Genomic DNA, 26512 nt, shown 5'->3' with positions numbered 1-26512 from the left:
TCTCGATCCCTCCACACTCAAAATGACCGTGAAAATATCCATCCTCCTCCTACTCATATACCCCCTACACCCTATCCTCCTACCCCCTCCCAACACAGCCCATCCCCCCCTACTCCAGCTCCACCTACATTTACCCTCCCGCCATCCCCTCTATCCCTTCCACTCCCTCCTGTATACACACATGAATCTCTGTCAGGGTTCGTTTTAAGGAATAAGAGTGGTCAGGTCAACGGAAACACACCAGAGGAAACATACACAAGGTTTTAATGCAAAAGGGCACTATTTACATTACACAACAGGATATTTACACACAAACAGGGAGAGGATCCAGCGGAGCAGGCGAGGTCACATGGCGGAAAGAAGCACACACGTCAAAGTAACGGGACAACTGCTGAATTTCTGACAGGTGCTCCTTTTATGTGTCCCGCCGATGTTTAGGATGATACCCTCGTTCCCACACACGGCGAACGAGCCAATCGCGAGAGGCCTAAGCCCGCCGCCCAGAGTGAGGTAAACACCGCCGACGGTCCAGAGCAATCTCGCAGTTGTGACACTCTCATAACACAACTATCCCCTTCCCCAGACCCTCCACCTCCTAATACCCCTCCTAATACAACACCACCTCCCCCCTCTCATCCCTTATCCCACCCTCTAGCTCCTTTCCCTTCAAATTCTCCAACACGTACTGCAATCGTTATCACTCATAAATCAACATAAGAATAACTATCATTCATTGGAATATTCGCAGTTTCCGTTCTCACAGACCCGAACTTCGTCATATCCTTTCTTCTTATAACCCACCCGTTACATGCCTTCAAGAGACTTTTCTTACACATCCTCGTATACCAATCCCCAATTATCATTTTGTCTCTTCCCCACACTCCCTTTATGTCACATCCATACTTATCAGTCAGAAAACACGTTATGTCATACCTCCCTTTCAAACCACTGTCTCTTGCACAGTTATTGGCATCTTTCTTTGCCGCTGGATCACAGTGATTTCAGTCTACTTCTCCCCTTCCCACCCCATTGACTTTGTTGCCCTTGAAAATCTAATTTCCCAATTCCAACCACCTTTCCTAATAGATGGGGATTTCAACTGTTGTCACACTCTTTTGGATGATTCTATCACCAACTCCCGTGGCCGATCCCTAGAGCGCTTCCTCTCCAAAGCTGACCTTATTATTCTCATTTCAGATCGCCCCACACACTTTGATACATGCACGCAATGTTTTTCATGCATCGACCTCTCTCTATGCTCCCCTTCTCTTCATTTAGATTTCTATTTGTCAGTTCTAGACCACTTTCGGGTTCTCCTTTCTCTTACTTCATATTCGGTTCTCCTTTCTCTTACTTCATATGTACTACTTCCTAACTCCCCACGCTGGTGCTTTGATAGAGCCGACTGGCGTACTTTCACTTCACTCTCTGCTATTCATATCCCTCCATCCTCCTTCTCATCTATGATACAATGTTTCACAACTACAGTTCTAAGAGCTGCCCATATAGCTTTTCGTTGAACCTCAAGACCCTATACCTCCAAATGTGTTCCATGGTGGAATTCTGATTGCACTAAAGCGCTTTGCTCAAAACGTGCAGCCTGGAACAGTTGCCACTACAAAGGAGGTACCCCTAATCAACTATCAGCCCTTATCTCCTTTAAAAGAGCATCTGCCTGTCTTGGTCGTACAATCCGAAATAGCAAAACAAATAGCTGGCTGCCCGAAGCACAGTTGACCCCCTTGCTCTTGCCGCCATCATCATCATCATCATCATCATCATCATCATCATCGCTGCCGCCACCGCCGCCGCCACCGCCACCATCACCATCACTGCCGCCATCATCATCATCATCATCGCCGCCACCACCACCACCACCACCATCGCCGCCGCCGCCACCACCACCACCACCACCACCACCACCACCACCACCATCATCGCCGCCACCACCACACATCATCGCCGCCGCCACTACCACCCCCACCACCATCGCCGCCACCACCACACATCATCGCCGCCGCCACCACCACCACCATCACTGCCGACATCATCATCATCATCATCATCATCATCATCATCATCATCATCATCATCATCATCATCATCATCGCCGCCACCACTACCACCACCACCACCACCACCACCACCACCATCGCCACCGCCACCGCCACCACCACCACCACCACACATCATCACCGCCGCCACCACCACCACCATCGCCGCCACCGCCACCACCAACGCTGCTGCCGCCGCCACCACCACCACCACCGCCGCCACCACCGCCACCACCGCCACCACCACCACCACCACCACCACCACCACCACCACCACCACCACCACCACCACCATTACCACCACCACCACCACCATCATCGCCGCTGCCACTACCATCGCCATCATTATCATCATCGCCGCCGCCACCACCACCACCACCACTACCACCATCTTCGCCACCACCACCAACATCGCCGCCACCACTACCACCATCTTCGCCGCCGCCACCCTCACCACCATCGCCTCCGCCACCACCACCATCGCCGCCGCCACCGCCGCCACCACCACCATCGCCATCATCATCATCGCCGCCGCCACCACCACCACCATCACAGCCGCCATCATCATCATCTTCATCGCCACCGCCACCACCACCACCATCGCCGCCGCCACCACTACCACCACCACCATCGCCGCCGCCACCACCACCATCACCACCACCATCGCCGCCGCCGCCACCACCATCGCCGCCACCGCCACCACCAACGCCGCCGCCGCCACCACCACCACCATCGCAGCCGCCATTACCACCACTACTCCCTTCACCGCCACCATTACCACCACCACCAACATCGCCTCCGCCTCCACAACCATCGCCGCCGCCGCCGCCACCAAAACCACCACCACCACCATCGCCGCCAGCCAGCCTCCACCATCGCCGCCGCCACCACCCCCATTCGCCGCCCGCATCCGCTACCACCATCGCCGGCCGCCGCCACCACACCTTGCCGCCCGGCCGCCGCCGCCATCATCTCTGCTCACCCTCCATCGCTGCACTCCATCACCGCCGCCGCCGCACCACCACCATCGCCGCCGCCGCCACCACCATCGCGCCACCATGCCGCCCGCCACCACCAGCATCGCCGCCGCCGCCACACCTTCGCCGCCGCCGACGCTACACCATCGACCGCGCCGCAGCCGCATCATCACTGCCGCCACCACCCCATCACCGTCGCCAGCACCACCCTCTCCGTCCCAGCACCACCCACACAGCCCGCACCCAGCACACCACGCCGCAACCGCCGTCGCACATCTCGCCCGCTCCCACCATCGCCGGCGCCACGCCGCCGCCGCCGCCACCACCATCGCCGCCGCCACTACCACCATCGCCACCGCCACTACCACCATCGCCACCGCCACCGCCGCCACCACCATCTCCGCCACCACCACCAACATCGCCGCCACCACCACCACCATCGCCGCCGCCACCACCACCATCGCCGCCGCCGCCACCACCATCGCCGCCGCCACCACCATCATCGCCGCCGCCACCATCATCGCCGCCGCCACCATCATCGCCGCTGCCGCCGCCACCATCCCCGCTGCCACCACCACAATCGCCGCCGCCACCATCATCGCCGCTGCCGCCGCCACCATCGCCGCCGCCACCACCACCATCGCCGCCGCCACCACCACCATCGCCGCCGCCACCACCACCACCTTGCCGCCGCTACCACCGCCGCCACCACTACCACCATCTCCGCCACCACCAACATCGCCCCCGTCGCCACCACCAACATCGCCGCCGCCACCACCACCATCGCCGCCGCTACCACCACCATCGCCACCGCCGCCACCACCATCGCTGCCGCCACCACCACCATCGCCGCCGCCGCCGCCACCATCGCCGCCGCCGCCGCCACCATCGCCGCCGCCACCACCACCTTGCCGCCGCCGCCGCCATCATCACTGCCACCACCATCATTGTCACCACCATCGCTGCCACCACCATCGCTGCCACCACCATCGCCGCCGCAACCGCCATCATCCCCGCCGCCACCACCACCATCGCCGCCGCCGCCACCACCATCGATGGCGCCACGCCGCCGCCGCCGTCGCCGCCACCACCGCCACCGCCACCGCCACCACCACCACCACCACCACCACCACCACCACCACCACCACCACCATCAACACCACCGCCGCCACCACCACTACCACCACCACCACCACCATATATATTGATAACTAAAAATTTATTCATATTCTATATTCATATATATACATATATATGCATATAAATATGCATATATATCCATATATATACATATCCATATATCCACTTAATCCAAATATATATATATATATCCTTGTATATACATATATAAAAACATATACTTTTACGCACACATACATGCATATATATACATATAGACCTATACATTACCATATAGACACTTACTTTATAAATATACAAATATATATATATATATATATATATACATATACACGCACATACATACATACATACATATACACATATGTATGAGGTACACACCTATATTTACATTTACATATAATAAATGCATAAATCTATATAAATATGAACAAATATAAATCTATTATGAATGTATAAATCTATCTCTATATGAATAAATTTTTAAATCTCTATATATAATAAATGTAGAAGTATATATAAATATATATGAATAAATGTATAAATATATATACATATGAATAAATGTGTATATCTGTAAATATTTACATATATTTTTATTTACATATATTTATATATATATATATAATAATATAATAATATACTCCTAACACATATTTATACACATTTATTTATGTATGTACATATCTATGTAAGTATTATTATTATTACTATTACTATCACTATGATTTAGTCATGATGATAATAGAAAACATAAAAAAAATTGTTCTTATTGTTTTTTTCGTTATTATTACTATTGTTATTGTTATTAACACTTGCGTTTTAATATTACTATTATAATTATCTTTTGTTATCATTATATTACTATTATCATTATATTTTGTATTTGTTATCATTATTCTTGTTATTATATCTATTATCATTATTTTTGTATTGTTACTATTGTCATATTTATTGATATTGTAGCTGGAGTTATCATGATTATAATTATTGGTAATGATACAATTATCACCCTAATAAAGATTATCATCTCTGTTCTTTGACTACCCTTGGAAGAAAGTATTTTTTCTTTTCTTTTTTCTTTTCGTTCAAACGCTTACGCACATAGCAACACACGCAAGTAAACACAAACACAACACAAATTGAAGCAAAGCGACAGACAATTCTATTTTTTTTTTTTTTTTTCGATCCCTTTGACTGGAGATTGGCGTGCAATGCAAAGATTTGAGAACATATATTTGAAGAAAGATGAATAGATGCAGTAAACATACAGCATTTGCACTTGTGAAGTAAAAATGCTATCTGTTTTGTAAAGAAACCATTATTTGTCCGTGTATGTGTGTGCGCTTATATATATATATATATATATATATATATATATATATATATATATATATATATATATATATATAGATAGATAGATAGATAGATATTTGTATGTATATATATTTATATACGTACATGTGTGCACATTATATATATTCATGTGTGTATATATACACATGTATGTGCGTGTTCATACGCGTACACGCATGCATAAATTCCTTATTGAAACACATTATCTTTATATATGTATATCTGAATTCTCACGCTAGAAAATACGCAAATAATTCATATGTTCTCAAATACTTATGTTTATGCATGCAAAAAGCAAGTGAACAGATTAACATGAGTAAACAGAGAGAGAAAAAAAAATCAGTTGAATTACTAAGAGAGTATGTACTGTACATATCAAATGCACATGTACACCCACACATCCTACCTTAAAACAAGAGTGCGCCACACAAGCAGCGACAACACCAGCTGTGCTAACGAGCATACCCCTTAAATACACATATTGATTCCCCTCCTGTCCATTCCATGATGAGCGAATCTGAAATGAGTAATACTTTACTAAAAAAAAAACAAAAAATGTTTTCTCTCTCTCTCTCTCTCTCTCTCTCTCTCTCTCTCTCTCTCTCTCTCTCTCTCTCTCTCTCTCCTCTCTCTCTCCCTCTCTCTCTCCTCTCCTCCTCTCTCTCTCTCTCCCCCCCCCAAGTAATGAAAACTCCTCTCCCTCTCCCCTCTCCCTCTCCCTCTCCTCTCCTCTCCTCTCCTTCTCCTCTCCTCTCCCTCTCTCCTATCTTCTATATCTGTCTCTGTCTTTCATCATGGGCCTCATACACTCATCTGCCCGATAGGTCTCTCCCTTCCCCTTCTCTCTTCCTCCTTCTTCTTCCTTTCTCCTCTCTCTCCCTTCCTTCCATCTTCCTCTTCTCTCGCTTCTCCTTCCCCTCTACTCCTCCCCTCTTCCCTCCCCTCTCCTCTTCTTCTCCCTCTCCTCTCTCCCACTCTCCTCCCACTCTCTCTCCTCTTCTCTCCTCCTCACTCTCCCTCTTTCCCCTCTCTCCCACTCTCCTCCCTCTCTCTCTCTCTCCACTCTCCCCTCTTCCTTCCCTCTCCTTCACCCCTCTCCTTCTCCCTCCTCACTCTTCCCTCTCTCTCCCCCTCTCTCTCTCCCTTCACTCTCCACCCTCTCTCCCTCCCTCTCCTCATTCTCTCCTTCTCACTCTCCCTCTCTTTCTCCCTCCCCTCCCCTCTCTCCTCTCCCTCTCCCTCTTCTCTCCCCTCCTCGTTCTCTCCTTCACTCTCTTCTCTCCCACTCCCCTCTCTTCTCCAACTCACTCTTCTCTCACTTCCACTCTCCTCCCAATTCACTCTCCATTGCTCTCCTTCATGATTATACAAGCTCAATTCTTCGTCATCCTCAAAACACTCACCCGACTTCCTCTCCCACTTCCCCTTCCTCTCACTCTCTCTCTTCCTTCCCTCTCCTCCTCCTCCCCCCTTCTCCTCCACTCCCCTCTTCTCTCCCTCCCTCCCCCTCTTCTCTCCCTCCCACTCTCCCCTCTTCTCACCTCCCACTCTCCCCTCTGTCTCTCCCTCCCACTTCCCCCTCTCTCCCTCCCACTCCCTCTTACTCTCCCTCCATCTCCCCTCTCCCCTTCTCCTCTCTTCCCACCTCCCCCTCTTCTCCCTCCCTCTCCCCCCTCTTGTCTCCCTCCCACTTCCCTCTCCCCTCCCATCTCCCCCTCTTGCTCCCTCCACACTCCCCCTCTTCTCTCCCTCCCCTCTCTCCCTCTCCCCTCTTCCTCTCCCTCCACTCCCTCCCCTCTCCTCTCCCTCCCCTCCCACTCTCCCCCTCTCTGCTCCCTCCCTCTCCCTACTCCCCCTCTTGCTCTCCTCCCACTCTCCCTCTCTCCTCCTCCCCCCTCCCTCCCCTCTCCTTCCACTCTCCCCTCTTTCTCCTCCACTCTCCCCCTCTTCCTCTCCCTTTTGCTCTCCCACTCTCCCCCTCTTGCTCTCCCTTCCACTCTCCCCCTATTGCTCTCCCTCCCAATCTCCCCCTCTTGTTCTCCCTCCCACTCCCCCTCTTGCTCTCCCTTCCACTCCCCCTCCTGTTCTCCCTCCCACTCCCCCTCTTGCTCTCCCTTCCACTCCCCCCTCTTTCTCTCCCTTCCACTCCCCCCTCTTGCTCTCCCTTCCACTTCCCCCCTCTTGCTCTCCCTCTCACTCCCCCTCCTGTTCTCACTCCCACTCTTCCCCTCTGGTTCTCCCTCCCAATTCCCCCCTCTTGCTCTCCCTCCCACTCCCCCTCTTGCTCTCCCTTCCACTCTCCCTCTATTGCTCTCCCTCCCACTCCCCCTCTTGCTCTCCCTTCCACTCTCCCTCTATTGCTCTCCCTCCCACTCCCCCTCTTGCTCTCCCTTCCACTCTCCCTCTATTGCTCTCCCTCCCACTCCCCCTCTTGCTCTCCCTTCCACTCTCCCTCTATTGCTCTCCCTCCCACTCTCCCCCTCTTGTTCTCCCTCCCAATCTCCCCCTCTTTTTCTCCCTCCCACTCTCCCCATCTTGCTCTCCCTCCCACTCTCCCCCTCTTGCTCTCCCTCCCACTCTCCCCCTCTTGCTCTCCCTTCCACTCCCCCTCCTACTCTGCCTCCCACTCCCCCTCTTGCTCTCCCTTGCTCTCCCCCCCACTCCCCCTCTTGCTCTCCCTTCCACTCCCCCTCCTACTCTCCCTCCCACTCCCCCTCTTGCTCTCCCTTGCTCTCCCTTCCACTCCCCCTCTTACTCTCCCTCCCACTCCCCCTCTTGCTCTCCCTTCCAAACTCCCCCTCTTGCTCTCCCTTCCACTCCCCCTCTTGCTCTCCCTTCCACTCCCCCTCTTACTCTCCCTCCCACTCCCCCTCTTGCTCTCCCTTCCACTCCCCCTCTTACTCTCCCTCTTACTCTCCCTCCCACTCCCCCTCTTGCTCTCCCTTCTACCCCCCCTCTTGCTCTCACTCCCACTCCCCCTCTTGCTCTCCCTTCCACTCCCCTTCTTCCTCTCCCTTCCAGTCCCCCTCTTGCTCTCCCTCCCACTCTCCCCCTCTTGCTCTCCCTTCGACTCTCCCCTCTTGCTCCCCCTCCCACCCCCCCTCTTTCTCTCCCTCTCTCCCCCTCTTGCCTCTCCCACTCCCCCTCTTGCTCTCCCTCCCACTCTCCCCCTCATGCTCTCCCTTCCACTCCCCCCCTTTTGATCTCCCTTCCACTCCCCCTCTTCCTCTCCCTCCCACTCTCCCCCTCTTGCTCTCCCTTCCACTCTCCCCCTCTTGCTCTCCCTTCCACTCTCCCTTCCACTCTCCCCCTCTTGCTCTCCTGTCCACTCTTCCACTCTTGCTCTCCCTTCCACTCTCCCCCTTTCTCTTCCCTCTTCCTCTCTCATTCTCCCTTTCCCTTACCTCTCCCTCTCCCTTTCTCCCTTTCCCTCACTCGCTCTCCCTCTCCCTTTCTCCCCACTCGCTCTCCCTCTCCCACTCTCCCTCCCTTGCTCTCCCTTTCGCTTCCGTCTTCCTTTGCTCTCACTTTCCCATACCTCCGTGTCACTATCCCTTCCCTCTCCCTCTCTCGCTTTCCCGTTCCCATCCCTCTCGCTCTCGCCCTCGATCTCCCTCTCTCGTTCTCCCTTTCCCTTCCGTCTCCTCTCTCGCTCTCCCTTTCCCTCCCACTCCTCGCTCTTCCTCTCTCGCTCTCTCTCTCCCGTCTGTCCTTTCCCCCTCCCTCTCGCTCTCCCTCTCCTGTCTGTCCTTTCCCCCTCCCTCTCGCTCTCCCTTTCCCAATTGCTGTCCTGTTCTTTTCTCTCCCCCTTTTCCCTCTCCCTCTCGGTCTCTTTCCTGCTCGCCCTTTCCCTTTCCCTTCCATCTCCCTCTCCCTTAACCTTTCCCCTTCCCCCTTCCCTTCCCTCTCACTCTCTCTCCCTTTCCTTCGCTCTCCTCTCTTCATCTCCCATACACTCCCTCTTGTTCTCCCTTTCCCTCTCGTCTTCCTCTTTCGCTCTCACTCCCTTACCTCTCCCTCTCTCGCCTTCCCTCTCTCTCGCTCGCTCTCCTTTTCCCTCGCTCTTCCTCTCCCTCTAGCTCGCTCTCGCTCGCTCTCCCTTTCCCTTCCCTCTCTCTCCCTTTCCCTCACTCGCTCTTCCTCTCCCTCTCGCTCTCTCTCCCCCTTCTCTCCTTTCCCTCTCTTGCTCTCCCTTTCCCTCCCCCTTTCTCTCCTTCCCTCTCGCTCTCCCTTTCCTCTCCCTCTTTCGTTCTCCCTTTCCCTTTCGTCCCCCTCTCTCGCTCTCCCTTTCCTTTTCCCTCGATCTTCCTCTAGCTCGCTCTCGCTCGCTCTCCCTTTCCCTTCCCTCTCCCTTTCTCGCTCTCCCTTTCCCTCACTCGCTCTTCCTCTCCCTCTCGCTCTCCCCTCCCTTTTCTCCTTTCCCTCTCCCTCTCTCGCTCCCCCTTCCATCTCCCTCTCTCACTCTCCCTTTCCCTCCCCTCACCCTCTCTCTCTCCCTTTCCCTCACTTTCCCTCTCGCTCTCTTGCTCACCATCTTCCTTTCGCTCTCACTTTTCACTTTCCCTTACCTCTCCCTTTCCCTTCTCTTGCTCTCCCTTTCCCTCCCACTCCTCACTCTTCCTCTCTCGCTCTCTCTCTCCCGTCTGTCCTTTCCCCCTCCCTCTCTCGCTCTCCCTTCTCCCTTTCCCTCCCCTTCTCGCTCTTCCACCCTCTCCCTCTCCCTTCTCTCCTTTCCCTCTCCCTTTTTAGCTCTCCGTCTTGCTCTCTATTCCCCTCTCTCGCTCTCTTTTCCCTCCCTCTTTCCCTTCCTTCCCTCTCCCTCTCTCGCTCTCCCTCTCCCTATCCCCTTCCCTCTCACTCTCGCTCTCCTCTCTCGCTCTCCCACTCTCCCTCTCTCCCACTCTCCCTCTCGCTATCCCTTTCTCATCCCTCTCCCTCTCTCGTTCTTCCTTTCCCTTCCCTCTCGCTCTCGCCCTCCCTCTCCCCCTCTATCCCTCTCCCTTTCCTCTTCCTCTCTCGTTCTCCTCCCTTTCCCTCCCTTTCTTGCTCTCCCTTTCCCTCTCTCGCTCTCCTGTTATTTTCCCTCCTTTCTCTTTCCCTCCCCTCGCTCTCCCTTACCCTTCCATCCCTCTCCCTCGCTCTCCCTATCCCTTCTCTCCTTTCCCTTCCATCTCCCTCCCACTCTCCCTTTCCCTTCCATCCCTCTCCATTCTCTCCTTTCCCTCTCCCTCTCTCCCTCCCTTCTCTCTTTTCCCTTTCCCTCTTTTGCTCTCCTGTTCTTTTCCCTCCCACTTTCTCTTCCTTCCCACTTGCTCTCCCTCTCCCTTCCTCTTCCTTTTCGCTCTCCCTTTCCTTCGCTCTCTCTCGCTCTCCTCTCTCGCTCTCCTCTCTCGCTCTCCTCTCTCGCTCTCCCTTCCACTCTCCCTCTTGCTCTTCCTTTCCCTTCCGTCTTCCTCTCTCGCTTTCACTTTCCCTTACCTCCCTCTCGCTACCCCTTTCTCTTCCCTCTCCTCTCGCTCTTCCTTTCCTTTCCCTCTCTTCCTTTCCTTCCATCTCCCCCTCGCTCTCCCTTTCCCTTCCTTCCCCCTCTCTCACTCCCCCTCTCCCTCACACGCTTTCTCTCTCCCTCACTCGCTCTCCTCCCTTCTCTCCTTCCCCTCCCCCTCTCTCTCCCTTTCCCTTCCATCTCCCTCTCTGGCTCTCCCTTTCCCTCTCTTCCTCTCCCTCTCTCGCTCTCTCTCTCTCCCTCTACCTATCTCGCTCTCCTGTTCTTTTACCTTTCTCTTCCTTCCCTCTCCCTCTCTCACTTTCCCTTTCCCTTACCTCTCCCTGTCCCTTTCCCTTCCCTCTCTCGCTCTCGCTCTTATTCTCCCTCTCTCGCCCTCCCTCTCCCGCTCTCCCTTTCCTGTCCGCCTCCCTCCCTCGCTCTCCCATTCCCTCACTTTCGCTCTTCCTCTCCCTCCCTCGCTCTTTATCTCCTTTCTCTCCCTTCCCTCTCCCTTCTCTCCATTCCCTCCCCCTCTCGCTCTCCCTTTCCCCTCCCTCTCCCACTCTTACTCTCCCTTTCCCTTTCCCTCTCTCGCTCTCCCTTTCCCTTCCCTCTCCCTCTCTTGCTTTTCCTTTCCATCCCCCTTTCTCTTCCCTCTCCCTCTCTCGCTCTCGCCCTCCCTCTCCCTCTCTCGCTCTCGCTCTCTCTTTCCTCTCCCCCTCGCGTTCTCCCTTTCCTTCCTCTTCCTCTCTCATTCTCCCTTTCCCTCACTCGCTGTTCCTCTCCCTCTCTCGCTCTCCCTTCTCTCCTTTCCCTCTCCCTCTCGCTCCCCCTTCCCTCTCCCCTCTCCCTCTCTTGCTCTCCCCTTTCCATCTCCCCTCTCTCCTTTTTCCTTCCATCTCCCTCTCGCTCTTCCTTTCCCTCACTCTCGCTCTTCCTCGCTCTCCTTTCTCTCCTTTCCCTCCCTCTCGCTCTCACTCTCCCCTCTCCCCTCTCCCTCTCTTGCTCTTCCTTCCCTCTCCCTCTCTCGCTTTCCCTCTTTCTTCTCTCCTTTCTCCCTCCCTCTCTCGCTCTCCCTCTCCCTACTCTCCTTTCCCTCCCTCTCTCGTTCCCCCTTCCCTCTTGTTCTGTTCTTTTCCCTCCCCCCTTCTCTTCCCTCTCGCTCTCTTACTCTCCCTTTTTCTTCCCTCTCCCTTTCTCTCACTCGCTCTTCCTCTCCCTCTCTTGCTCCCTCCCTCTCCCGCTCTTGCTCCCTCCCACTCCCTTCTTTCCCTCTCTCGCTCTCCCTCTCTCCCTCTCTCCCTCTCGCTCCCCCTTCCCTCTTCCTCTCTTGCTCTCCCTTTCCCTCTCTCGCTCTCCTCTTCTTTTCTCTTCCCTTTCCTCTCCCTCTCTCGTTCTCCCTTTCCCTTCCATCTCCCTCTCTCGCTCTCCCTTTCCCTTCCGTCCCCCTCTCTCGCTCTCCCTCTCCCTCCCTTCTCTTCTTCCCTCCTCCTCTATCGGTCTCCCTCTCCCTTCTCCTTTCCCTCTCCCTTCTTTCCCTCTCTCGCTCTCCCTCTCCCCCTCTCGCTCTCCCTCTCCTTCTCGCTCCCCCTTCTCTCCTTCTCTTGCTCTCCCTTTCCTCTCTCGCTCTCCTGTTCTTTTCCCTCCCTCTCGCTCTTGCCCTTCCTCTCTCGCTCTCACTCTCCCCTTTCCCTCTCCCTCTCTCGCTCTTGCCCTTCCTCTCTCGCTCTCACTCTCCCCTCTCCCTCTCCCTCTCTCGCTCTCCCTTCCCTCTCCCTCTCTCGCTCTCCCTTTCCCTTTCCCTCACTCCTTTTATTCATCTGCTTTTTGTTTGTTCGTTTGCTGATCTTAGAAAAAAATGGGGAATGATAAAAACTGTTTCTTCATCCATCTGCATTTTGGTCGTTCGCGCGTTGACCTTAGAAAGCAAATTTAGAACCGAGTTTGAATTAGGTACAAAACTCCATTATTCCTTTCAGAGAATTCGAATAATTCCGAAACAGCGTATTTGTGAAGCAATTCCTTCAAGGGAAATGTTTTATAATGCATTTACCATTAGGGAAAGAGGGATATCCATTAATAGAAGGAATTATTTGCAGGTCATTGTAACAAATCAATTGGGTCAGCACATTGTAAGCAGATAAGGTAAATTAAAGTTTGTAAACAATATGTATACAGATAATTATCATCGCACATTTTATATCATTTTAGAATCATCGTTGTATCTTATAATGCTATCGATGTCTTTGACGGAAAACAATGGGAAGATTTTGCTGTCGTTTTATCCTTTGAGATTTACATTGTTGTTCCTACACATACAAAATAAAAAAAAGATCACATACACACAAACGAATGAACACGAACACGTATGTCTGTAAGTGATTGAGAGAGCGAGAGAGCAAGTTGGGATATGCGGGGGTGGGGGTCGCTAAGATAAGTAAAGAAAAGTGTTTCCCTCCAACGGCCTCGGCAGCACAGCGGCAGAGTCGCCGTCCTCTGCCCGGAGATGCCAGGATCGATCCCGGCGAATGACCCTCTGTGCTAGCGTTTTCATTTTACTTTTTTCTTCCTTTTATCTCCCAAATAAACGTGTACTTCCATTTCCCTTTTTAATACTTTTCATTTATTTTCAATATTCATATACTCTCTCAGACAAATAGCATCACATTTTTTTTTATTATTATTATTAGTGCACTACTTGTGCAATAATACAAAAATAGATTAGAAAATAATTAATTTAGTGTATCTATTTCATTGTTTCCATATATTTTTTCTATTTCGTTCGCTTTTCTGTTCTTTCTCGATTCCTTTATCGTAAATTAATTTGCTGCTTTTTGCGTTTTCGTTCTCCCTTTCTTTTTTCTATCCTTTGTTTCTTCCCCCAATTCTCTGCACTGTATTTTTTCTTCGTTCTTTACTCCCTTGACGCCAGTCAGAGAAGATCAAATAGAGGAGGGAGGGAGGGAGAGGAAGAAGGGGAAAAGAAGAGAGAGAGAGATAATTGAAACAACAGAAATCAAGGGACATCAAATGATAGCATCAATTTCCTCAAAACTTTTTCTGAAAGAAGTAGAGGAAAAGGACAATGAGAAGAGAGATCGAAAGAAGAGTAAAACATTTAAAATGATTCCCTAAGGTAATAAGGAACTCGCCTTTTTCTGCCTTCCATTAAGAGTCGCCTTCGTTTCCTAATTATATCTGTAGTTTTCCGATTTCCTCTATTTCGTATTCAGAGCGGATACGGCTAAAGAAGCAAGCTCAAAGACGGAAGAGGAGAGAGGGACAAAGGACCACCAGGAAACTAAGGGTGGGTACACTGAACGTGGGCACAATGACTGGAAGAGGAAGAGAAGTCGTGGATATGATGGTAAGGAGAAAAATAGAGAAGGCCAGAAGGGGTTGCACAGAGTATTCATAGACTTAGAGAAAGCATATGACAGGGTGCCAAGAACAGAGGTGTAGAATTGTCTACAGCTGAAAGAAGTGTAAGAGAAATACATCCGGCTCATTTAGGATATGTACGAAGGCTGCAAGGCAAATGTAAAGTGCATGGTAGGAACCACGGAAAGTTTCCAGGTTAAAGTTGGACTCCATCAGGGATCTGCACTAAGTCCATTCCTCTTCGCCATCGTCATAGACTGTCTCACCGAAGCAGTTCAGAAGGCTTGCCCCATGGGACCTGATGTTCGCAGATGACGTTGCACTGAACGGGGAGACAAATGAGGATGTGGAAGAGAGGCTGGAGCAGTGGAGAAGAGCATTGGAAGATAGAGGGATGAAGGTGAGCAGGCAGAAAACGGAGTACCTTTGTATGGGGGATCAAGATCCAGAGAGAGCAGTAGAAATGCAGGGTGTGAAGCTGAACAGAGTCCAAGAGTTTAAGTACCTTGGTTCCACAGTGCAGAGCGACGGGGCATCGGACAAGGAGGTTGGTAAGAGGATACAGGCGGGATGGAATGCTTGGAGAAAGATCACTGGGCTGCTATGCGACAGACGGGTCCCAGCAAAGCTGAAGGGCGTGATGTTACTACCGGAGATGCTGTATGGGATGGAGGCAGTCGCAGTAACGAAGGGACAAGAGAGGAAGATGGAAGTAGCTGAGATGAGGATGCTACGATTCTCACTGGGGAAGACCAGGCTAGACCGGGTACGAAACAGCACCATCAGACAATTGGGGCAGGCGAACTGGAGAAGAAGCTGAGGGAGTGCAGGGTGAGATGGCTAGGACATGTGGTACGGAGAGAGGAGGAATGCGTTGGGAGGAGAGTGAGGAGGATGACGGAGAAAGAGGGGCAGACCGAGACGGAGACGGGAGGATTGTGTTCGGGAGGATATGGCGGCAGCGGGAGTGACGGAGGAGGATGCGAAGGACAGAGCGGCAAGGAGGAGAAGGATCCGCACCGGCGACCCCAGCTCAGCTTGGAACAAAGCCTGAAGAAGAAAAAGAAGATGATCTGTAGTTTTCAGATTTTCACATTTTCCTCTTCATTTTTTATCCTCTTCCTTTTCTCTTCCTTCCGCTTTCTCGTCTGCCTTTATTCCTTATCATCTCTATTCTGTTTTCTTTTCCGCTTATTTTCCCCTTTTCCCGATCTTTTCTTTTGATATTGTCTCTATTTTCCTATTTCTTGTCTAATTTTTCGTTCTGTTTTCTTACCTAAAGTCTTTTTCATATAGTCCTTAGGGTATATTTGTTTTTGTTCTGTTTTCCTCTTTATTTTTTCTATTTTTTTCTCTTTCTGTCTATGTATTAACATTTGCCTATAAACAACCTATCGCAGTTTCTTCTCCCAAACAGCCGTGATCGAATATTATTCAAATTTCAGAATGAAATACAAGGCACAGCATTCCAACCTTGCATAATATATATGCCAGATTACTTTCTTCCCTTTTTATGTAGGCCTATTATGTATCCTCTTTCCTTTCTTATTGTCATTTTGTTTTTTTTTATTATTATCTTCATCATGATTTTTTTTTCTCTTCGTTTTTGTTCATCTGTTTTTTTTTTTTTTTTTTTTTTTTTTTTTTTTTTTTTTAATCATCCGTATTATAGTTTTTTACTCCTAATTACCTTTGGTTCTAAATATCTTTTAGTAATTTCTTTTCTCAAACAGCCGTGATCGCACAATATTCACAAGTCAGAATAAAATACAAAATGCAGCATTCCCGCTTTGCATAACATGCGTGCCTGATCACTAAGCAACTTGTCTGTGGGTTAAAAAAAACGGAAAACAAGAATAAAGTAAAAGAAATATGTTTGTCTCACTCTCTTTCCTTTTACTTATCTCAATCTTTCATTTTCTTCTTTTTGATGTAATTTTGTTTACTCGTTTGTTTTGCACTGTCAGTTCTTGTTCTTGTGTCGACTACATTTCATTTTTTTTTTCACTTTAAATGCTTCAAATCTCATTTCTCTCGATTCATATCCATTTGGAATTCATATTTTTCATTTCTCCTTACTTTCTTCATTCTTATATCTTATTTTCAGGGAAGAGTTGAGAGAGAGAGAGGAGAGATAGAAATATAAATATATAAATAGATGGATGGATAGACTGATAGATAGAGAGAGAAAGAGAGAGGGACAGACCGTCGACCTAAAAATGACGATGTATATGATGATGGTGATAATGAGGAAGATTGTAATGCTGATAATGATTATGAAGATAGTGATGATAAAGGTGATCATATCTCACTGCAAATGCACTTCTAATTCATTGATAATATTGGCAGCTCAATCCAATCTAGGTGATTATAATGGATGACGATAATGGTGATGACAGTTAATTTAATTGTGATGATGTTGACGATGACGTGTTGATGGTGATGAAGCTGATACTAATAATGATAATGATGGTGATGATAGATCTGCTGCTGATGATGTCAATTATGACAAAGATGATGATGAGGATGGCTAAGACGCTAATCTAATCCGTCTTAATCCAAAATGGTGCAACCAAAGAAGACGACTGTAGCGCCCTCTGGGAACCACTCAAATATTTCATCCAGATGGGCACTACCTGTTAATTCCTTTTCTGTGGTTTCTCTAAAGTTATTTTAGAACCCACACTATAAAAGAAGAAGAATCATACAGGGTATTTATGATCTAATTTCAGCCTTAGAGGTAACTGAGAGAAGGGGTAATATCAAAACAATTAATGAGCTTACAAATTTTAGTTGACATTATGGATCATAAATCATTACATTTTTACAATAAAATAACATACATTTACCAAAATGTCCAGGTACTCCAACCTGTCACTCTTTACACAAGTTGTTCTCAGCTATCTTCTTTCCTTTTCTTCATCCATCTCCTGGGCTCCCAAGAGATGTTATTTTCTTTCTTTCTTGTGCACGGCACCAGGACCAAATAAAGCCAATCTTCAGCAAAACCAAATAAAACAAAACAAAACGTAAAAAACAAAAAACAAAAAAAACTAAAAACATAAACCCATTCCTGGAAAAGAAACAATACTCTAGTTTAGGAAGGATAAAACAATATAAAATAAATCTAAACAAATCATTTCTTGAAAGAACAAAATATTTCTTGCAAACAAACAAATTATGTATAGCATTTATGTTAGTATATATGATTTGAGTAATTGTATGCACATTATAGTAACTTTTGACTAAACATCATTTTAAAAGTATACAATTAAAAATGTTAAGAACACTTACGCTTTGAATGGGTTTTAAATTCTTAATAATAATGAGAGAGACACATCGGGATGTTGTTCAAGTACCATGTGCCAGCCTCGAGCTGTGAAGAAGACATACTATTTATCTCTAATTTCTAGTTTGATCTCAAATATTTACTTTTTGTTCTATAAATCAAATATATAGTATTTTATGGTTTTATTAATTATATAATTACAGTTGAATATTCTTTCTTATCTCGGATATTTCACGATAATCTAAAAAAAACTTTCAGGCTGTTGTATGGCACTCTTCTCTGATCTCTCTCTCTCTCTCTTCTCTCTCTTTAGTTCTGTATATATTTCAAAATTTTAAGTCTATTGACATATAACAGTCAATATTGACATATAACAGTGTACCCTTTAAATAAAGAGAATGTATGGTGGTGTGGTGGTGGTGGTTTGGTTTGCGAAGTTCTAGCTTCGCCCGGGCCTTCTAGATATGGCCCGGCCTGTGTCATTGAGTTGTCTGACACTCGGTGCTTACCGTGGCGGCGGGATTGCCAGCAAGCGCTCCTGCCGCCATGGTGTAAGCATTTCGCATAGCCTCTTTACCAGCACGGCGGCTGTTGTGGGCGGTCCATGTCTCAGGAATTGTGTATGGTCACAATTTTCTAGGTAGTGGACTAGTGTGGCGTTCGGCTCGCCGCAGTGCTTGCAGCACCATTCATCGCGTTCGATTGTTGGGATAGTCTGCCATGCACAGTGGTAACCTAGGCGCATTCTGTGAAGAATGACTTCGGTACCTCTGTTGCTTACTTCAGAGAGTGCCAGTGGTTCATAGCCTGTGGCGTCTGAGTACCAGCTGGCCGAGGGGGAGGTTCTCGTTTCCTCTCTGTGGAGCTGCCGTAGGAAGGTACGACCGACCAAGGCACACTTCTCCATAAGTAATTTTCGGCTCGGTTTTATCGTCATGGGATTTGGGGGCATACCCCTGCCAGCGACGGCTAGTCTGTCAGCAAGCTCGTTCCCTCTGATGCCGATGTGGCTTGGGACCCAGTTGATGATAATTCTTCTACCCTGAGCAAGAATTCTCTGTGCCATTGTGAGAATCGTGGTCAGTAGGTAGATGTTGTCTGTGGGTGAGCTGTGCTGAAGACAGTCAATGGCTGCCCTGGAGTCTGTGTGTATGACCACGTGTCCTTCCCTTAGGGACGCGTGGCCTAGGGCTCCCATGATTGCAACTGCCTCTGCCTGTAGCGAGGAGGCGTTGTCTGTTACCCTCATGGATCGCGTGGCATCCCTAGCTGCAAAGCCGGCGCCTGCAGTGTGGCTTAAGGGATCGACCGATCCATCCGTGTAGTATGTTCTACTACCCGGAGGAGTGATGGCTGCAATGACCCTGTGGGCTTCTGCCTTTTAGGCTAGGCATGGGGTATAGGCTCTTTTTCATTGACAGGCTCATTATGTTGAACTCTATCAGGCTCAGTGCCCACGGCGGGGCTTCGGCAAAGTCAGGGTGGGGGGAGTCAATGCCCTTAGCAAGAAGCTGTTCTTTGAGCTGATGGCGTATCAACACCCTGGCTGTATGAGACAGCCAGGAGTTGTTTGCAACGAGCTCGTTGTCTTGTTCGAGGCATCTGACAAATTTTTGTCTTAGGCTTGTGTTCCTGGGAGCCTGGATGACCTTTGACAGGAATTGTGTTGCCGTTAGATCGATTCGTGAGTCCAGGGGGAGAAGGTTTGCCTCCATCAGGAGGTTGAGGACCTTCGTCCACCTCGGGGCACCCAGAATGATCCTGGCAGCTTCATTTTGGACTGTTTCTAATTTGTCTGTGTGCTTTTTCTTTGCAGCAATTAGAGCGACTGAGGCATAGTCCACAATGGGCTGGACGGCATATACATAGAATGATCTTGGTACTTTGTGTTTGGCCCCTATGCACCTCCCAGTCATTGCTCTCATGACGGACAGTCTTGCTTTGGTTCGGTCAACCAGGTACTGGACCTCCTTATGGAAGGAGAGGGTCCGGTCTATCCTTACCCCAAGGTATAGGTAGTCCTTGACCCATTCTAATTCCACTCCCTGGATTTTCAGTCTTGTGCCTCGAACTCTCTGTCTCAGAGCCATGGCTTTGGATTTGGCAGCAGAGATCTTTAGGTCCAGACAACGCTGGGCTTTATTCTGGCTGCGTGGTCCAGTGGAGGTGATAGCGAGATCGTCTGCATATGAGATGATCTGGCACCCCACTGGGAGGTTTATGTTGAGGATGCAGGACATTAAAGTGTTGAATAGGGCTGGACTGAGAACCCCACCCTGTGGCGTTCCATTTTCGATCGGCATGTGCTGCGATAGGTGACCCTGGAATTTGACATTGGTAGTCCTGTTCCTGAAGTAGTCACCTATCCAAGCCAAGAGCTTTCCTCTGATTCCCTTCTGGATCAGGCTTTCCTGAATGGCAAGTGGACTTGCCAGTTCAAAAGCCTTCTCCAGGTCAAGGAATACCACCACAGCTGGGCCCTTGCTGATTGTGCTTAAGAGCGTGGCTATGCTGTGTGCTGTGCCCATGCCCCTTGTGAAGCCGTGGAGGTGTTTGTGCGGGGGTCCCGTTTTCCATTGAAGCCGGTTTAGTACCATCCTCTCAGCCGTCTTGGCCAGGCAGCTGAGCAGAGAGATGGGGCGGTACTTCCCCGGCTCCTTTGGTTTTGGGACGGGAACTATGGTAGCCCTCTTCCAACTCTGGGGTAGAGTGGAAGTTTCCCAGGACTTGTTGATGAGTTGCTAGTCCTAGTTGGGAGATAATGGGGTACGAGATCCCATCAGAGCTCGGGGCTGTGTTGGAACTGGTTTTATAGGCTTTCCTTAGTTCCCTCAGAGAAAAGATAACGTCTGAGTTATCGGGTTCGGCTGCCCTTTCTCTGATCTGAGCGTGTCTGTATGGTTGTAGACGCTCTTGTCTTGCCCTCAGCTCGGCTGGCAGACTGTTGCTGCTCGTTCTCGCAGAGAACTCGTGCGCCAGTCTGTTAGCCTCTGCTTGGGGGTCGTGATGGGTGCACCTCGGGGCTGAGCGGCTGGTAGCTCGCTTGACCCGTTGCCACAGCTCTGATAGGGTGGTTTGGTGGTCGAAGGACTCACACCATTCCAGCCACTTTTCCTGCCTGACTCTGTTGGCAGTTTCCTTGGCATCCGTGACAGCTTCCCTTAGGAGGGATAAGTTGTCAGGGGTTCTTTGCCTTTGGAATAGTTTTCGGCACATGTTCACCCTGTGGTTGACCTCCCTGATCTCGTCATTGAAGTACCAGGCGTCTTTGTGACTTCTGGACCCAGGCCGAGTTTTGGGTATGGTCTGTGAGGCTGCTTCATTAATGGCGTTTAGCAGGCTAGCTTCGAGCACTTCCACATTTTCGCTTTGTGGGGGATTGTTGCATCTCAGACAGAGGGCCAAGGCGTTTTGAAACGCCTGCCAGTTGGCCTTGTCTGTTTTCCATCTTGGATTCGGTCTTAGGATTTCGGCTGGGCCAGCATCCATGAGGGTAGTTATAGTGCCGTAATGAGTTTAGCTTTGATTCCATTTATTACAATGGATATTCTTGGTGTGACATACTGTCTGTTTCATTTTGCTTCTAAACTCTCCCCTGTGTGCAAGGAATGGCCGGGGTTACCATCCACTGGCGGCGAGGGATTCGAACGCAGGTCAGCAAGATTGCTAGACGAGAACGCTACCGCTGCACCACACAGCACAATGGTCACTTGTGACGGTCTCATCGACACACCAGCCAGTCCTCCCCACCAGAGTCGCAGTGGCCAGGGTGAGGTCTAGGACCCCTCCTCTGACGTGCGTTGGCTCTTGGGTGTTGAGGAGAGCGATCTCAGGGAATGTCTCTAGCACGTCGGCTATGTGATAGCCGGCCGCATCCGGTGCCCGGCAGGGAGCCAGGATGGGGTGGTGTGCATTGAAGTCTCCCCCTATGATCACTCGGTCGTGTGCAGCAGAAGCACAGACCTGGCTGATGTCTAAGCTTCTACAGCGTGGCCGGCTGTACACATTGTACAGTTTGAGGGGCCCCCCGGCCAGGTGAACCTCGACGGCAAGGGATTCAACATCGTCTCCACAGTGCGATGCATCGGCTATTGCGGAGCAGGGGATTGTTGCTCTCACAAGGGTGATCAAGCCTCTCTTGCCAGGTGTTCGTGGCAGTGTGAAGGCATGGTACCCTGAGAAGCGAACAGTGTCCACTGTTAATGTCTCCTGGAGCATGACAATGTCAATGTTCCTTGATCGCACTACTGCTTGGAGAAAAGCGTTCTTTGCAGAGAAGCTATTGATGTTCCACTGTAGGATGCTTAGATGGTGTGTCATGATGTTACTCAGTGATAGTTACATTAGAGACATCGTCGGAGTCTGACAACTCCATTGCGAGGTCCTCGCTGGTTGAGGGCTCCTCGTCTGTTGTCAGGCTATCCTTGGGTCCACTGGGGGGTGGAGAGCCTTTGGTAGCTCTGACTTTGGTTGGTTCGGCTTTTCTCTCAGGCTTTTTCTTGGCTGGCCTTGCTGGCCTTGCCTGGGCAAGGTCAGCGTGATCTGGCTCTGGCTGCACAGATTCAGACTGTTTTGGCTCTGCCTGTGAAGGCATGGCCTGGTTTGGAGTGGGGAGGGGAGTCTCGTCCTGGGGTGAAGGTGAGGCTGGTTTTGCTCTAACCAGCTTTCTTCCCTTCAGGGCTGTGACAGTCTGGGTCATTGCCGTCATGGCGACCGAAACTGCCTTCTCGGTCTCCTCACTCGACCTCCCCAGGGCTGTTGCTACTGCTGTGACAACAGCAGTTAACAGGAGAGTCATATCGTCCTCGTCAAAGAGGAGATGATCATCTGTTGGGGAGGTTTTTGTGGTGCTCTTAGAAACTTTTTTCTTTAGTTTCTTTTTCTGCACCTTTGGCATTGTCGGAAACTCCTTTTTGTTAGAGACATCCGGTGTCGGCTGGGGGGCGGCTTCCTTCCTCTTAGGAGGTCGGGAGGCCTTTTCGCTTTTGTTCCTTCCCCAGACATGGGTGCCCGGTGGGGCAGGAACAAAGTCTGATCGCAACCTCTTGTCGCCTGAGGGCCGCCTTTTTCCTGACAGAGCAAGTCAGGCTCCAGGCATGATGCTTCTTGGCACAGTTGGGACATTTGCCTGTTGTGTCCCTCTTTTCCTCTTTGTATGCCTTGAGGCATACCTCTGTGTTGTGTGCCTTGCTACAGACACCACATTTAGGCTTGGCTGTACAGTTAGCCTGGTGGTGACCGTATTTCTGGCACTTGAAACACCAAAGTGGTTCTGGCACATACGTTCGAAGGTTGTAGGTGCCCCAGTTACCCAGATCAAGGGTAGTGGTTGGGGCACCTTTCATGGTCACCAGGACTTGCCTGGTTGGGGTCTTCCCCTTCGACATTCGGGAAGCCTGCACGACCTGTGGGTGTGAAGCGATCAGCTCCACATCGTACGAGACTGAGAAGCCAAGTAGCACCATCTTGGTTCTCTTTTCCTCGGGACTTATTGGGGAAAGACTCACTTTCCTCCCATCGGTTAGCTCCTTCGTTTCCCGGAGGAAATTCAAGGTAGCTTGATCTTTGGGCATTATGATCAAGCCCTGATCTCGGGCGACCCGGATCGACAACCGGATTTTCCGTTGCAACTCCAATGCTCTGACAAATTGGTAGGCATTGTCGAAGCCTTCGGGTTTAGCTGGCACTTTGAACTGGGCGAAGCGTTTAGGGGGTCCCGACTCTTCATCAGAGTCGGTCTCCGGCCTCGGACGCTTCGGCCCGCCCTTTCGGCTTTCGGGCTTGTTTGTGGAGGCAGCAGCTGATGCGGCTGGTTCAGCTTGCTCTCCCCTCTCAATCGGGGAGGCCGTCTGTGAACTCAGGGGCCTCCCTGGCTTAGCTGCTGGCCTGGAGAGGCCAGCTCGCGAGTCAAGATCTTTGACTATTCGGTGGACAGACCCATTGGCTTCGGTCTTGTCCACCTTAGCAGCAGGGGTGACAGTGTCATCCTGTGCATGGGGCTTTCTTTTGCCACCGGAAGGCACATATGCCTTCATGGTGACTACCGTGGTCTGGGCCTTGCACGGTTCGTCAACTTTAAGTTCAGTCTGTGGGGGGTGTTTGATTATTTTACTTTGAATTGGTAAGAGCTTCATCCTCTCACGCCCCCACCCACCACGGAGTCCAACAAGGGTAAGCTGAGTGTCAGAACCAGTGTCTAACAGCAACAGGAGTGATGAGAGGATATACGCAGCCAATAGCCATTGTGACGGCACTCACGGACCATTGTGAGTGCCAATAGAGGCATGACTGCTTGACCCTAGCCTCCCGGGGGAGACCAGCCGATTGACCGTGACCGGGCCGGGATCAGGCCGCCTGTCTTGCTGGAATAGAGGACCAAAGAGGCGTGTTGCTAACCACAGGGCGTACTCGTTCACGGCATCGCTCAACCTCCAGGACTCCCGTCTCCACAGCGCACAAGGCTGCCACGCACGGCAAACGCATGGGTAGGTGTAAACCCCTGGGGAGAGACCAGAGGGGATGCCCTTCCACCTACGAGACATCATTGTTTGGAGCCCTTTTGCTCAGCCCTCTGAGGCAGCCACCCAAAGGTTGCTACACCGCAGTGAGGGAAGAGGAGTCTTGCACTTTTACCAGGCAGTTCCTTTCATCCCTCTGAAGCAACCACCCAAAGGTTGTTTCACCTCAGTGAGGAAGGAAAGGACCTGTGTCTTTTCAAAGTAGTTCCCCCTTCCCTCTAAAACAGCCACCCAAAGGCTGTTTCACCTCAGTGAGGGAAGGGAGGTTTTGCGTTCTTGTCGGGCACTTCCTTTCGTTCCCCTGAAGCAACCACCCAAAGGTTGTTTCACCTCAGTGAGGAAGGAAAGGACCTGTGTCTTTTCAGAGGGATTCCTCTTTCCCTCTGAGACAGTCATCCAAAGGCTGCCTCACCTCAGTGAGGGAAAGGAGGTTTTGCACTTTTGCCAGCTGGTTCCTTTCATCCCTCAGAAGCAACCACCCAAAGGTTGTTTCACCTCAGTGAGGAAGGAAAGGACCTGTGTCTTTTCAAAGTAGTTCACCCTTCTCTCTAAAACAGCCACCCAAAGGCTGTTTTACCTCAGTGAGGGAAGGGAGGTTTTGCGTTCTTGCCAGGCAGTTCCTTAAAGGCCTGTCACACCTCAACACTCTAGAGAATGTATGGCTAGCGCATGGTAAACATGTTAAACGGTGGCGTACGCTGAACTCTTCGTTTTTCGGCGCGTTGTCGACGTATGCAGAGCGTATAAGACAACGATCGCCTAACGTGCCTTTAACTTATCCCCAGCGTATGCATAACGTACTGGCCACACGCTGGCATACGTCGAGAATTTTGTGCATGCTCAAAAACTTCTCGCTGTCCCTGCGTACGACAACGTACGGCACCGTACGCCACCGTACTTCAACGTACCCTAACGATGGAGCAGCGTACCCATAACTTATTCAAGCGTATGCTGAGCGTGTGCCACCGTTTTCCACACGCCAGCCACACGCTCCCCAAAACGTTAAGGTGTGACAGGCCCTTTACTTTCCTCTGAAGCAACCACCCAAAGGTTGTTTCACCTCAGTGAGGAAGGAAAGGACCTGTGTCTTTTCAAAGTGTTTCCCCCTTCCCTCTGAAGCAGCCATCCAAAGGCTGTTTCACCTCAGTGAGGGAAGGGGGGTTTTGTCCTTTTGCCAGCTGGTTCCTTTCATCCCTCTGAAGCAACCATCCAAAGGTTGTTTCACCTCAGTGAGGGGGGGGGGGGGGCGGTACTCGGAAACCATTCCGGACGTCTAGACGGGAGCGGTCGCCTGTGTGAAGGGCAGGGCCACAAACCGACCGAGAAGCGGGGCGGCACGGGAATGGTTACCCCGGCGGCCCCCGGCCGGCTGCGTGGCGCGAGCCCGCGACCTTTGCCGTGCCCGGGATGTATGGTGGGGTAACAAAAAAACTTAGTACTTTGAAGGGTAGATTATTATTTTTTACAATTTCCTAATATTAATAACAGATAATATAGAAATATATAAGCTTTATGTAAAACTAATAAAATAAAGTGTCATCTTTCTAGAAAAATAATGAAGTACTTTTTATCTTACATAGCTATAGACAAAAAACTGAGGTGTGTATATATAAGTAATACATAATATATAAGTATATATATAGTAATGCATAAAGACCAAGTGAGGTATATACAGAGTGGTTTCTAGACGAATTTTTGGGTCACTCTAACTTCACCTCCCTTGTGCTCATTACATGACACATTCAGTTATAAAATGCAAGTCACGTTTCAGCTTCTCATTTTACTGAAATCCTACTTTCGGAGAGCATCTCATCATGCTAATGACTGCGACATTATTGTCTTTTATTTGCCAGAAAGAAAACTTGCTCTCTGGTCAACAAAATTCCACTGGTTTTCTTAGCAAAACTACGAAGTCGACGGTCTGTGTCAAACAAATCGACGAATTGCCAGGGGGAAAGGCGCCATTTTGATTTTGCTGCGATTGGTCTCGGTCGGCACGATAAACAGGTGTCTTTACGGAAGGGTTTCAATTGCAAGATGCTGGTAAAACTGGGAGCAGATAACGCTTATCTCAGGATCGAGGAATTTGCATTATAAGCCTCTTTCCTTATGGAGATGAAGATGAGCTCACGGCGAGCGGGGTCGGGTAATTACTTTGGGGGGGAAATCTAAAAGTGTTTCTGCAGGAGTGACCAAGTCGAGGGCTTACTTATCTAACAGTGCCTGAGGTGGGGGGCGGCTTTGTGTGAGAAATGAGCTATCAAATTTTTGTGTAGAAAGAGCGGTAAGAAATATGGGCAACCAGTATC

The 26512-nt window shown here is 50.1% G+C and overlaps 1 protein-coding gene and 1 pseudogene across 1 annotated transcript; both read left to right on the top strand.

Annotated features, from left to right (window-relative positions):
• Window positions 1–2297: 2297 nt before the first annotated feature.
• LOC125035914 lies at window positions 2298–3928 on the top strand (annotated as a pseudogene).
• Window positions 3929–13521: 9593 nt separating this feature from the next.
• LOC125035913 lies at window positions 13522–15216 on the top strand. The gene is made up of 3 exons (XM_047628224.1): window positions 13522–13553; window positions 14249–14471; window positions 14653–15216. Exons 1-3 carry the CDS (start codon window positions 13522–13524, stop codon window positions 15214–15216), a joined length of 819 nt encoding a protein of 272 aa, XP_047484180.1.
• The last annotated feature ends 11296 nt before the right edge of the window (window positions 15217–26512 follow it).

This window comes from Penaeus chinensis, chromosome 20 (assembly GCF_019202785.1).
Source record: "Penaeus chinensis breed Huanghai No. 1 chromosome 20, ASM1920278v2, whole genome shotgun sequence".
Classification (NCBI taxonomy): domain Eukaryota; kingdom Metazoa; phylum Arthropoda; class Malacostraca; order Decapoda; family Penaeidae; genus Penaeus; species Penaeus chinensis.
The sequence above is the reverse complement of the archived record's forward strand: the minus strand, read 5'-3'. Positions and strand labels throughout refer to the sequence as shown.

Bases quoted from the DNA above. Each gene is read 5' to 3' on its own strand.
- LOC125035913 (XM_047628224.1), top strand. From the start codon at position 13,522: ATGCCAGGATCGATCCCGGCGAATGACCCTCT. The intron at 13,554-14,248 runs GTGCTAGCGTTT...TTTCGTATTCAG, and splicing joins ATCCCGGCGAATGACCCTCT to AGCGGATACGGCTAAAGAAG. The intron at 14,472-14,652 runs GTGTAGAATTGT...CCATCGTCATAG, and splicing joins ACAGGGTGCCAAGAACAGAG to ACTGTCTCACCGAAGCAGTT.